Source organism: Rhamphochromis sp. 'chilingali' (assembly GCF_963969265.1).
Source record: "Rhamphochromis sp. 'chilingali' genome assembly, chromosome: 10".
Classification (NCBI taxonomy): domain Eukaryota; kingdom Metazoa; phylum Chordata; class Actinopteri; order Cichliformes; family Cichlidae; genus Rhamphochromis; species Rhamphochromis sp. 'chilingali'.
Window position 1 is genome coordinate 29787538 of NC_137937.1, and position 12008 is coordinate 29799545.

At 40.2% G+C, this 12008-nt stretch overlaps 1 protein-coding gene across 1 annotated transcript; it reads left to right on the top strand.

Annotated features, from left to right (window-relative positions):
* Positions 1–942: 942 nt before the first annotated feature.
* erap1b (endoplasmic reticulum aminopeptidase 1b) lies at positions 943–11458 on the top strand. The gene is made up of 19 exons (XM_080894259.1): positions 943–1305; positions 1616–2126; positions 2474–2612; positions 2798–2932; positions 3119–3239; positions 3574–3728; positions 4163–4276; positions 4488–4619; positions 4842–4973; positions 5102–5185; positions 5320–5477; positions 6267–6346; positions 6459–6642; positions 6904–7060; positions 8495–8679; positions 8773–8934; positions 9038–9178; positions 9477–9558; positions 9711–11458. Exons 1-19 carry the CDS (start codon positions 1269–1271, stop codon positions 9879–9881), a joined length of 2880 nt encoding a protein of 959 aa, XP_080750385.1. The 5' UTR covers positions 943–1268; the 3' UTR covers positions 9882–11458.
* The last annotated feature ends 550 nt before the right edge of the window (positions 11459–12008 follow it).

Here is a 12008-nt window from a genome sequence, read left to right on the forward strand (position 1 = left end):
AAGGGTGCTTAAAAAGAGAAAGAGAGAGAAAAAAAGAAAAAAAAACCCTCCTGGATCACCTGTTGAGAGGAAAAGAAGAGAAAACAAGCAAATAAACAGAGCAACATAATAAACACAACACCACCGCATTAATCTAGCTAAGTGTAAACAGCAGTAAATACTAAATATTGAATGTTGTGGTGCAGCACCCAGGACCGACAGCGCACAATGTGCTTTGAGGTAGCAGCCAAGAAAGGTGTAGTTTATGTCTATGGACAGTGAACATCTGTGTGCACACCTGTGTGAATCAGCGCGCTTGTATTCAAAAGGTTTCCCCATTGCAGGTTATTGTTAAATTTTCCACAACACTTGCAAATCTATCAGTCACACACATTTATACTCAGATGAATGCATCAGAGAGCAACTTGGGGTTAGTATCTTGCCAAAGGATATTTAACATACAGCCTGGAGCAGCCAGGGAACAAACTGTCTGATCAGTAGATGACCTGCTCTACCTCCTTAGTTACAGCCACTCCATGAGCTTGAGCTCAATTAATTTTAGTATTCATGACTCATTTACTTTACTTGTCATGTTCAACCAGAAAAATGCTAACAATAATGAAAGATTTATCACTCAGTGACATACACTGACACCCAAAGGGTACATGTGGTCCATAACTGTAGACCTGTAGGTGACCATAGCGTACACTACTATTTTCTGTCTAGAACTGATCCTCACTGAGGATGGATCAGTGTTCCTCAAAATAAATAAACTTTAACACGTTATTTAATCTCGGATTCTTGCAAAATGTTCGACGAGGACCAACTGAAAACCAAAATACAAGAGAGTTGAGACAGTAAGCGCACGGAAATAACCGTTAATCGAAGCAACGTTGCCCTCTAGTGGTTAAATATATTTACTGCGGGGGCTGTAAACACGGAAGTTCCTGTTTCCGTCCATTTCCTATACAAATTGCTCGTGCGTTTTGTCCCCTTTTATTGTGATGGTGGTGTAACACAGTCAGTAGTTTAAAAATGTGCACCAGAAGTGTTTGATAAAGAAAAAATAGGCGGTATGTTTTCATAACTCACAGCTGGAATATAAGCATGAGCTGCAGACATGACAGGATACCCTGAATTTTAAGCGTCTTTATCAGGTCTTAGACTCAGAGTTACAGCCACAGCTGTAAGTGAAATGACCTAAACTGACACCTCAGCTTAGTGAACCTTTCCTTCGTTTTCTCCCAGCATGCAATTCCCCCCTTTCTGTGTTTCACTTTCATTTTTCAATGATTTCTGCTGAAGCTGCGTGCAGGAGACGAAGCGGTAAGTTAGCAATTTTTTACATATAGCTCACATAATTTATAAAATAATGAGAATATAAGATAAGATGCTTTATGGCTTCTGAAAATCTGAGTCATTTTGACTGCATTGTAATGCATGATTATACAACGAATCCATTTGTGTGAAATCGAAAGTAATGCTTTTCCCGGTCCTTTGTCATGTGTCATAAAGTACCATGAGAAGCAGTAGTTTGTTTGACAGTCCAGCTATCCTGAGATGTTCGGTGTTTGCTGTGTGACACTACAAGTAAGCGGAGAAATATTGCATTTAGTTTTCTGTGTTTGTATTTCAGGTCCCGCCTCTGTTGTCACCATGTTAGTGGCTCCTCTCCTGCTGGTGCTGTTCGTTCCCTTTTCTCCCTCATCTGGAGCACAGTTACCAAATCAAGCCAAGGCCAAAGACCTCCCTATTGCCACCAATGGTCAGCCCTTCCCCTGGGACCGCATGAGACTTCCCACAACCGTCACTCCACTCCACTATGACCTGGCCATACACCCCAATCTGACCACCCTGGACTTCACTGGCGTTGTTCGTATTGAGCTTGATGTGCATGAAGACACCAACACTGTCATTCTCCATGCCAAGCAAATGCAGATATCCAATGTGTTCCTCTTGGCACCTGAAGGCATTAAGCGCCTTAAGGTGTTGGAGTATCCTCGCTTCCATCAGCTAGCCTTGCTGTCAGACTCGGTGCTCATCAAAGGTAGGAAGTATGAAGTTCATCTGGCATTTGCTGCCAACCTGTCTGACAGTTTCCATGGTTTCTACAAGGGAAGCTACCGCACCAGCAGCGGGGAGGTCAGGTAAGGCCACGAGGCATTTTGAATGTTCTCTGTGTTTATTTTACTAATAATACTAAATTTCTCTTTTGACAAATAACTAAAATAACTGAAGAACGTCAGAGAAAAAAATGAATGGCATCCTTGTTCACCTCCATTTTATTGGCTGTTATCGGATACTGAAGTAAAATCTTCCTTTTTGCAACAGAGAACAAAGAGTTTATTGTAAATGTAGTGCAACTTTGGAATTGGCTATAAAATCAGTGCAAGTAAAAGCTTAAAGTTCACCAAAAAAAGATTATTTAGTGCTGAAAGCTCCTAATCACACCAGCTTTAATCCACTTTCACTTTGTGCTTAATTACATTTTCAGAGTCCTGGCGTCCACGCAGTTTGAAGCGACTTTTGCTCGTGGAGCCTTCCCCTGTTTTGACGAACCCGCCTTCAAAGCCAACTTCACCATACGAATTATTCGAGAGCCACGCCACATAGCCATATCCAACATGCCAATGGTAAATGTAGACTGACCAGTCCCAGTTTACTTTAAGCATAAATGAGTAATTACCAGAAATATGGATTTATTAAAAAGAACAAAATAGCAACATGCTTATATACATATGACTATATATGCACATCTGCAATATTTTGGACCTCTCCTTTCTTTTCTTAATTATTAAAACACACCTGTGTTTCTCAGGTTAAAACTGTGGAGTTGCCAGGTGGTTTGCTTGAGGATCACTTTGACACCACTGTGAAAATGAGCACTTACCTGGTTGCCTACATTGTGTCGGACTTCAAGTCTGTGAGCAAGACGACCCAGCATGGTGTCAAGGTGAGATGCACACCAGATGCTTCTTATTAAAAAGACTTTTTTTAGTCAGCAGTTTGACTAAAATACTTTGCATAGGTACTGTATACATCTCCACGGTGTGAAGCATATCAGACGTGTCATCTAATGACTGTTGTACTAACTGAGAAAACTTGCTTGTTCTTTGTTCTTTACTGTGATTCCCTTCAGATTTCAATCTATGCTGTCCCTGAGAAGATCGACCAGACAGCCTTTGCACTGGATGCTGCTGTCAAGCTGCTGGACTTCTATGATGACTATTTTGACATTCCTTACCCACTTCCCAAACAGGGTCAGTGGAAATCACATTGTGTTTCCATGTTAAGAGACAGACACTGGTGTAGCAGTTGTTATTTTGTAACATATTACAACAGCAAGAAAAGACTTGATGAGTCATAAGTCTCTGTCTGCTTCTGATCCTTTACTCGCCTGTGTGGAAACTGTGCTTTGTGCACACATTCAGGATCACATGATACCTCATATCTCAACGCTTTGACAGGACAAATATGTAAATTTAGGTGTAGACTGCTCTGTAGATGTATCAGAGGAGAACGTAAGCCATACCTAGTCGAACCGTGAGGTGACATGACTGTACCACATTATTTGTGACTGTGTTCCCTCTGCAGACCTGGCAGCTATTCCTGACTTCCAGTCAGGTGCGATGGAGAACTGGGGACTGACCACCTACAGAGAGACCGGCCTCCTCTTTGACCCTGAAAAGTCATCAGCTTCAGACAAGCTGGGCATCACCAAGGTCATCGCCCATGAACTTGCGCACCAGGTAGCTGCACTGATTCTGTTTGTTTTAAGTTAAAAGTAAAGCATTAGGGGATGGCTAGGCTGTGCAGACAACCCATGTGCTATAAGGCTAATCCAGAGGTCTGGGTTTGAATCAGTGCCGAGGCCATTTACTGCATGTCTTCACCTGGTCTTTCTCCCAGCTTTGTCTTTTCTCTTCAATGTTCTGTCACAATAAAGGCTTAAAATCTAAAAAATAAATAAAAATAAACTCATTCGTGTCAAAGTTCATCAGTCTGTACCAAGTTTTCCAAGTCAGAGCTTTACAAAGAAAATTTGCTTAAATTTATTGTCAGTATGATTGAGCGTAGCATGTGCAGTAGATACAGGTTTGTTTGACTTTTCAGTCGTTAGTACAGTATAACAACACTAAAGGTGAAAGAGCATGTTTAATGCTGTTCTTGCATGTTTTCCTAGTGGTTTGGAAACCTGGTGACGATGGAGTGGTGGAATGACTTGTGGCTCAATGAAGGTTTCGCCAAGTTCATGGAGTTTGTTTCTCTCGACATCACGTACCCAGAACTTCATGTGGTGAGACTTTGAAACTCTATTTAAAACTGACTGATCCCAGGTCCTATTGGAACATACAGATCAGTTAAAATGATTTACTAAAAACCAGAAGGACATTAAAGTCACAGTCTCATAGTTTTAGTAGTGTACATTAGCTGAACAACTCCTATGTTTTGCTGGATAAGGCTACAAAGATGTGCATAAACATGATTCCATCCTCTCATTCTTCCAGGATGATTTCTTCCTGGCAAAATGTTTTGAGGCTATGGAAGTAGACTCCCTCAGCTCTTCCCACCCAGTCTCCACCCCTGTGGAAAATCCCACACAGATCCAGGAGATGTTCGACGATGTGTCATATGACAAGGTTAACCTCGGCTGTTACATTCTGTTTCATGTTTCTGTACTTGTGTAGGATATTGAAACTAACAATCGTCTCAGTATTTCATCATCATGTAAAATCTGTTAATATTTGACATAAATTCCCAAAGCTGAACCCACACTGTGCAGTTGAATCAAAACACTGAAGGACTTATCTACGTTTCATATTGTTCCTTTTTTTAGAAGCATGTATGTATTTTGTTTTCAGGGTGCATGCATTCTGAATATGTTGCGGGACTTCCTCACTCCTGAGGCTTTTGAGATTGGCATCGTCCGATACCTGAAGCGCTACAGCTACCAAAACACTGTGAACAGCCACCTGTGGGAGAGCCTGACCAATGTGAGTGATGTGTGTGAGCGGTCTCTCTTTTAGAGGACTGATTTTTCATCAGTCATTTTTCTTCTTATGTAACTGTGAATGCTGAATGTGGCTCATCATGATACGCGTCTCTGTTAAATGTGCTTCAGATCTGCAGCTCACATGATCTGGATGAAGGTCGCCTGAAACACACAGAATTCTGCTCTAAACGCAAAACTCAGTCCGGAGCCTCGGTAAGTTGTCGTTTGATGCTTGGTAGCAAACTTGTTCAACAAAGCTCTCTGATTGTGAGCATATTTTAGCAATTACAATAAACTCCTGTGACGTTGTTGTATTTATACAACATTATGTTTGTCTGTATATACAGAAGTGGTACTCTGGTGATGAGCTAGACGTCAGGGCCATCATGGACACCTGGACTCTGCAGGAAGGCTTCCCACTGGTCACGGTGGAGGTCAGAGGTCGGGAGGTTAGGCTCAGTCAGGAGCGTTACTTGAAGACAGACGACCCCTCCCCGAGTGAAGGGTATGCTGTCAGGAGCGTTTTCTGTTACAATGCAAGTTTACAGCATTAAGCTGTCTTCAGCCTGGAGCGTGCAGGAAGCAGGGTGCAATATTTAAACTGTAGTTTACTGAACAGTTCCTGTAACTGTGTAGCTGTCTTTGAAGCTTACAGTGAAAAATCATCACTTTCATTTCTCCAGCCAATAATAGTCTTATGTTTTTACCCCTCAGCTGTAAAAGGTTGATGGGGCGGTGTGGACAACTAAGTTTGTGAATGTGATAAATCGAGAATGAGGAGACGTTGGTGCTTTCAATTGATAACATAAGTGTATCTACTAAGAATATTGGACAACTTAATATCTCAGTGACCTCAACTTAAAGGTCAAAGGTCAGAGATCCAATTTTCCCAAAGTATTGTGAATGTGATAACTGAAGAATACAGTAGTGTAGGATTTTAAAATTGATACCATAGTTGCATCTACTAAAAATCTCGGATGAGTTCTATTCTCAGTGACCTTGATTTCAAGGTCAGTGACCTCTGACCTTGAACTCACGGTCAAGACTTGAACTTGACCTAAAAATGAAAGGTCAGAGGTCAGGTTTTCTGAAACTCTTGTGAGTGCAATAACTTGGCAATGTAGGATTTTGAAATTGATACCATAGGGGTGTCTGCTATGAGGCAGAGGGATCACCCTGGCGGTCTCCAGTATTTTTATTGTCATAATAAACAGTTTGACAGTTGCTTATCTTGATTTAATCATGATTAAACAAAGACATTACCTTTTAATTAATCATTATTTTGTGTGTCTAGATTCCTGTGGCAGATCCCGCTGACGTACAAGACCAGTGCCTCCAACACCGTCCACCGCTTTCTGCTTAAGACAAAGACTGGTGAGTACTTGATGACATTGAGCCTTGGTTTTCTTTTAAACGGCAATATTCATTTAAATTTCACGAGTCATCATCACTTGAAAGCTTCTCTTTACTCTTCTGTCTTGTTCAGATGTCCTGTTCCTGCCAGAAGAGGTAGACTGGGTGAAGTTCAACGTGGACATGAGTGGTTACTACATGGTTCATTATGCAGGCGAGGGGTGGAACTCTATTATCAAGCTGTTGCAACACAGTCACACAGCCCTGAGCGGTAATGACCGTGCCAACCTCATCCACAATGTCTTCCAGCTTGTCAGGTCTGTTTAAACATTGCATATTAACACCAAAATTAGCTGTCTATCCTTTGGTATCTAGTTTAAGTGAAGCAGTCTGATATATTGAGCTTTGCAGGAAAACAAAGTATTATACATTCCAAATACATTGCTTTTTCCCTACTCTTTGTTCTAAAGCCAAGAATTTTGAAATATATCAGCTAAAATTATGTTTAGATCCAAGCACACAGTATGCTAGAAAGGAGAAAAGGGGAGCAGGATGTTTACCTGACATCTGTCTTGCAGTATAGAGAAGGTGAGGCTCGACACGGCTTTGGAGCTGTCGCTTTACCTGTCCAGAGAGACCAAGATCATGGCTGTGACTCAGGGCTTTGGAGAGCTTGTGCCGCTTTACAAACTGATGGAAAAGAGAGACATGAAGGTGCTGGAGAACCAGATGAAGGTTAGTTTGCTGGCACATTACTTGGCACATTATACCAACATATGTGACTCAGTGACATAGTGCGACCAAGCTCAACAAAGCACAGGCCCAATTAGGGAAAAAAAGAATAACCTTTGCCTTTACAGTAGTTTAAGGTAAAACTATACATTCACCCATCTGAATTATTGACTTCAGGTGTTCCACGCATATCAACCACTGGACTGAAAAAGAATAAAAAGGCTTTGACTTTGCACATGTTTTATAAGCCGAGTGCCCCAGAGTGCAATATGATATGAAATATTATGATAAAATTTATTGTCCAGTCTGGGAAATTTGTCATGGACTCAGGTACTCAAGATAAGTTATCTTGAGTACCTGAGTCACGAAACAAAAGTACTGTCCCAAAATCAGTGTAATGAAAGATTCATTTTGTATATAATTTAGTTTATAATGTGAAATGTCTAAGAAGCAGGGTTCACACTATATATAATTTCAGTTTGTTAGAATTTTACAATGGATGTGAAAAGAGAAGGTTTACAAGATGGTAGTGATGTTGGGAGACAGTGATACTTATTAAAGAGACAGGAGGCGGAGATGAAGAATGGACCGTTTTAGAAATTTCACTTCTTAACTCAAGCAGTTTGGACACAAGGATAGAAAGGTAAGGCTGAGGTGGTTTGGACACGAGCAGAGACGGTATAGTGGATATGTTGGAGAGAAGATGCTGAAGCTGCCCTGCAGAAAGAAAGAGGAAGACCACAGAGAAGATTCATGGATATAGTTAAGCAGGACATGCAGAGGGTTGGTGTGACAGAGGAGGATGCTAGGGAACGCACGAGATGGAGGCAGATGGTGTGCTGTGCTAAACCTTAAAGAAAGCAGCTGATTTCTGTCTAGTCTTGTCTAATCTATACTCATAAATACAGAAATGTGAAAAAGTGAGCAAAAACAAAGTCATGCTTTTGATTTATTAGTGACAAAATATCATATTTAATATCTGTTAAGAGCTATTTCGCTTCTTAATTCTTTTTATTTATGTCTCCACATTATTAAGATGAATTTGTAGTGATAATTTTCTATTTCAGAAATGACTAAAATAATTAATATTCTGTTAAAAAATTGAAGGTAAGGTAAGGACCAGGAAAACCCTGATACAAAGGTATCACTTTGCTAGTATACCCCTGAAGTCATTCGCTAGTCTTACTGCATACACTAAAAGCAGTGAATCTATGGTACCTTAAATGCATTTTCCTGTTATTTTCAACCATGTCCATTGTGATTATGCAATAAAACTCCAATTTAGAAAAACTGGTTAAATTTTTTTTTTTTTTTTTTGGTTCAAACATCGTTCGAGGGGTGCCTGACGTTCCTCTTTGCAGGAAAACAAACATACAGTATGTGGATTGTAACTGTATACTCTCTAAGGAGGATTTAATGTCTCTTTTTGTTTTTTAGAGCTATATTGTAGATTTGTTCCAGGATTTGATTGACCAGCAGGAATGGAATGACTCCGGCTCCGTGTCTCAGCGAGTGTTGAGAAGTTACCTGCTGCTGTTTTCCTGTGTCAGGAACTATGCTCCCTGTGTGACCAAAGCCACCCAGCTCTTTAACCAGTGGAAGGACTCTGATGGCACCATGAGGTTTGGAGTCATAGTCAACAATAGCACAAGAAAATCTGATTTTACTATGTATATACATCTGAACTGAAAGCCTCCTTGTTTTTGTTTTTTTAGCCTTCCTGTTGATATCACCATGGCTGTGTTTGTGATTGGAGCTCGAACACCAGAGGGCTGGGATTTCCTCTTTGAGAAGTACCGCCATTCGCTGCAAATGTCGGTCAAGAGCCGCATGAAGACTGCCATGGCTGTTAGCCCACTGCAGGACAAGCTCAAGTGGTGTGTAGATTATGGGAACTGGGACACATCAGTATTTCTTAGCTAAAGCTAAGGGGATATAATTACCCCTGCTCTCCCTTTACTGTTCCCTTTGTGTCTGCAGGATGATGGAGCAGAGCCTCATCGGTGAGATAATGAAGACTCAGGACCTCCCAGGCGTAGTCGTCTCTGTCAGCAAGAACCCCCATGGCTACCAGCTGGCCTGGGACTTCCTCAGAGCCAACTGGCACACTATGATCAAGAAGTCAGTCAGCCCATCACACACATGTTTTATCATCCACAATACACCATCAGCCTTAAATCCTCAGTCTTGTCAGTTTTGCACATATTGATACTTTTGTTTAGCCAGGAGAGAGCACCGCCTTTGCCAAGAGTATTAAAATTGGCAGAATAGCCTATAGTATAAACTTTATTTGTATACAGAAAATGTTGTTTGTTTTTTATTTATATATTGATATGAAGTTATTCCCTAACAAAACAGGGAATTCTATCACTGGTTAAAAAAATCTGAACTTTGGTGTTTGTTTGCTTTGATGTCACAGGTTTGACCTCGGCTCCAGCACTATATCACACTTGGTAACTGGGGTAACGAACCAGTACTCTACTAGAGAGATGCTAGATGAGGTAAGTATGGCTGCATGTCTACATGGGTGTTCATTATTTCGATCAGAAGGCACGTCCGTATTTCGGATAACAAGAATATTGCCTGGATCTAAATATTAAGGACGCTGCATCTAGAATGTCGATCAAAGTCTTCCTCCTTCACACCGACTCAGGTACGAAGCTTCTTCGGCTCCCTGACAGAGGAGACGGGCTCAGAGATGAGGTGCATCCAGCAGGCCTACGAGACCATTGAGGATAACATCCGCTGGATGGACAAAAATCTTCCTCTTCTGCAGGCTTGGCTGGACAAGCGCAACCGACGAGTGTCTCATGAGGATTTATAGCTTCAGGAAGGTTAAAATAATGAATAGTGAATAATTACAAACAGAAACAAATCTGTGTAAACTCAAACCACAAAATAGATGAAGTTGATCACAATGACGGTTGTTTTTCAGCTCAAGTTTGTCTATAATAGCAGTAAGTCCTGACTTAAATTGGATTTTTTTTGTGTCAAAATCACTTTAAATCTCTACCCAGTCCCACAAGTTTACAAAAAAATGAGCTTGCTTTGGGAAAGATTGTGGGTCATTATAAGTATTATTTAATACCCTGAAACTGACTGACCACACTAGTGAGTTTTTTAATTACACTTGTTTAAACTACAGCCTAAAAAAATGTTAAACAGGTGCATTTCAGATCCAAACAAAACTAATGAACCATTCTAAGAACGTCCTAAAAGTCAGCTCGCTCTCCAGTCCAGCTGCATTTAACCCTCTGTGACCAGGTTTGCTTCAGTTTGCTTCAGCATCTCTCCCTCTCTCTCTCCCTCCCTCCCTCCTTCTCCCTCAATCTGCTGATGTGTGTTTGTGTTTTCCTCTCAGTTTCCAGCACACCTGCTTTCCAAAAAGTTTCACAATGAAGTTGATTTTACAGTTTATATGGGCTAATGGGAGACTTTTTTTTGCATGGAAACCAATCATACAGGAGTCCAACTAAATCACATGTGAGATCTGGGGCCTAACTCTTAAAGTGAGCACAGACAGTATGTGTAACCATTCATTCAACAGTGTAAGTGTGCCAGGGAATGTTACACAATGATCAAACCGGTCAAACCGTGCACAGGCATGGTGCAAAACAACATGTGAGCACACTAACATAACAGTCCTCAGTAAGGGGAAAAGCAGCCTTAGCATATAACATAATTATTAAATGAACCTATTTGTTGTTTGTAATAGTCTCCTTTTTTCTGAAGAAAAGAGCTTGTTTTTTTCCACAGAGATGTTTGTGTGTGCTGAGTATGTCTTTGTGCAAGTGTGTATGTTTAACTGTGAAGTTTAAATTCTGTTTTGGCTGGATGAAGTCACAGTTGTTGCTTTTTAACAGTAAATGTTGAATTCTGCTTCAGTGCGAAGCAGCATAAAGATTATACGATGTGATATAAATAGTGCAAAAGAAATGCACTGAATGTCTGACTTAAGTTTTTTTGATGAAAAAAAACCTAAAAATGTGGGCATGTCTGCGAGTGAATGCTGCAAAACCAATGAAACAGACAATGTAGTGCGCTGCACTTAATATATTTTTACAGTTTATTGGTTGTCGTTAAAAGATTAGATTACACTTCTGTACGTTTATATTTTTCCACAGTTTGGGTAAATTTTAATACTGAGGAGCTAAACATGGATTCCAGCGGCGCTGGTGTGTGTTTTGGTACAGTTTATTTAAATGAGTAAGCTCGGCAAGACAAAAAGCACTGTAAGAAAAAATGTTTTATGTGTGTGTGTGTGTTTTGTTTTCTTTTTGGTTTATTGAACAGAGTAGCATATTTCCATTTTTATGCTCCTGTTACTAAAACCGTTGTTGAAAATGTAAAGATGTGTGTTGGTTTGATTAAACGTTGGACAAATAAAGTTTTTCTTTTGAACTATAATGCATTTTTTCTAACAGCATAGTGTTCTAATTATATTAGTAGTTTGATAAGGGTTATATGTTCGGTCCCTGTGAGTTTTATGGATATAACCTTTGTATCTCCTCATCCCTCTGATCAGCAGGTGTTCTTCCAGTTTGGGAGTGTTTCCTGTTGAATTTTGGGCTTTCTTCTCAGACACACACCAAAAAGATTTTATAAATTAGGATCAGCGGTGTATTAATCCTGCCTATAATAACAGCTAATATTGCTGCTCTGAAAGACTCACACAACAGTGAGTCTTTATAGAAGTGTAAAATAAATGGTTGGAATAAACCTTTTAACAAGACTCGTCATGACACAACACCTGAATGCATAGTGAAGGAAAAATCTGATGTTATTAAGCTAAGTGTGTCCAGATTAATTACAAATTGTTACATATTTTAATATACCTTAAAATGACGACTAATGAATCATCAGATTTAACTTCTCTTGCCCAGAGGTGACAGGAAACACGATACTATTATAAAAATGTTTTATTCCACTACTTTCCTTACTTTCATTTTTT

Excerpts from the sequence above, each read along its gene's own strand:
- erap1b (XM_080894259.1), top strand. The coding sequence starts at position 1,269 with ATGATTTCTGCTGAAGCTGCGTGCAGGAGACGAAGCG. Across the intron at positions 8,680-8,772 it reads GACTCTGATGGCACCATGAG|CCTTCCTGTTGATATCACCA; the intron begins GTTTGGAGTCAT and ends TTGTTTTTTTAG. Across the intron at positions 8,935-9,037 it reads CTGCAGGACAAGCTCAAGTG|GATGATGGAGCAGAGCCTCA; the intron begins GTGTGTAGATTA and ends TTGTGTCTGCAG.